The sequence below is a fragment of the Eimeria tenella genome, genomic scaffold, assembly GCF_000499545.2.
Source record: "Eimeria tenella Houghton genomic scaffold, Eth_scaff90, whole genome shotgun sequence".
Classification (NCBI taxonomy): Eukaryota; Apicomplexa; class Conoidasida; order Eucoccidiorida; family Eimeriidae; genus Eimeria; species Eimeria tenella.
The window spans coordinates 139,727-141,135 of NW_013543466.1; the positions used below are offsets into that span (position 1 = coordinate 139,727).

The following is a 1,409-nucleotide window of genomic DNA, read 5'->3' on the forward strand; positions in this document are numbered from 1 at the left end:
GGGGCCCCCCGGGGGGGCCCCCCCGCTGTGCTTGCTGCAGCTGCTGCTGCTGCTGCACCTGCCGCTGCAGCAGCAAATTAGTTTGGCTGTCGCGGGCCCGCTGGATGCGGCTGAGAGCCACAGAATGAATTAAAGCTGACAGCAGCTGCTGCTGCACCGGGGAATGCTGCAGCAGCTGCGGGCTGCTGTGCTGCAGCTGCTGCAGCAGCTGCTGCAGCAGCTCACGCAGTGACTCCCTAGCAGCAGAAAAACACATATCCCAATCGCTGCTGCTGCTGCTGCTGCTGCTGTTGGCGCGGACCAGCGCGCCGGAAGCACTACCCGGCTCTGCTGCTGCTGCTGCTGAAGTTGCTGCTGCTGGGGCTGCTGCTGCTGCTTCCTCGGTGTGCAGCAGCTGCAGCAGCTGCTCCTTGAGCTCTTCGCAGCGCTGCTGCTGCTGCCAGCGGGCTTCGCTGTCTCTCCGGAAAGCAGCACATTGCTGCTGCGTCTGCTGCAGCAGCAAACGGACTTCTTCATTTGCTGCATCTCTCGCCCGCAGCCGCTCCTCCATCACCGCCTCCAGCTTCCTCACTTTCGCAACAGCAGCAGGCTCTGCTGCTGCTGCTGCTGCTGCTGCTGCTGTTGCTGCTGCTGCTGCTGCTGGTGTTGCGGGCGGCTCCCCCGCGTCGGGGGTAGCTGGAGGCCCTTTCGGGGCCTCCACTCCGGCGCCGCTGCTGCTGCTGCTGCTGCTGCTGCTGCTGTTTGCTGCTGCGAGAACCTCGATGTCCATAGCAACATCATCTTCTAGCTGCCGCAGGCGCAGGTCCAGCTGCCGCCACATGGTTTGAATTGCTGCTGCTTGCTGCAGCTGCTGCTGCAGCAGCTCATTGCAGCACTGCTCCTTGACGCGTTGCAGTGCCGCTGCTGCTGCTGCCTGCTGCTCCTGCTGCTGCTGTGCATGCAGCCGCTGCACCGCTGCTGTTTCCTCAGACGCCCGCTGCAGCTGCTGCTGCAGCAGCTCGTTCTGGTGCTGCAGCAGCTCTATTAGCTGCTCCCCCTTCACCCTTTGGCTCTCCCCGCTCCACTCGAGAGGCAGCAGCTGCCGCTGCTGCAGCTGCTGCTGCAGCTGCTGCTGCAGCTGCTGCAGCTGCCTCTGCTGCTCCTGACTCGCTAGGGGTGCTGCTGCTGCTTCAGTCTGCACATGCACTTCTCGGCAGCTTCCCCGTCTCTCCCTCGTTTCTGCTGCAGCAGCAGCAGCAGCAGCAGCATCTGCTGCTGCTTCTGCTGCTGCTTCTGCCGCTGCTGCTTCTGCTGCTGCTGCTTCTGCGCAGAACGTCCCGTCGCTGCTGAAGGCCCCGCCGACAACGCGAGAAGGCGCAGCAGAGGGAGAGCGGTGGCTCACAGCAGCAGCAGCAGCAGCAGCAGCAGCA

General features: G+C 64.2%; 1 protein-coding gene across 1 annotated transcript in view; it reads right to left on the minus strand.

Annotated features, from left to right (window-relative positions):
* ETH_00002305 (uncharacterized protein) overlaps nucleotides 1-1,409 on the minus strand; it is a gene marked incomplete at both ends in the record, with an annotated part of 9,369 nt that overhangs the window by 5,842 nt on the left and 2,118 nt on the right. The window contains one exon of the mRNA XM_013378623.1: nucleotides 1-1,408. Within this exon, the coding sequence (XP_013234077.1) occupies nucleotides 1-1,408 (1,408 nt within the window). The remainder of the gene's footprint in view (nucleotide 1,409) is intronic.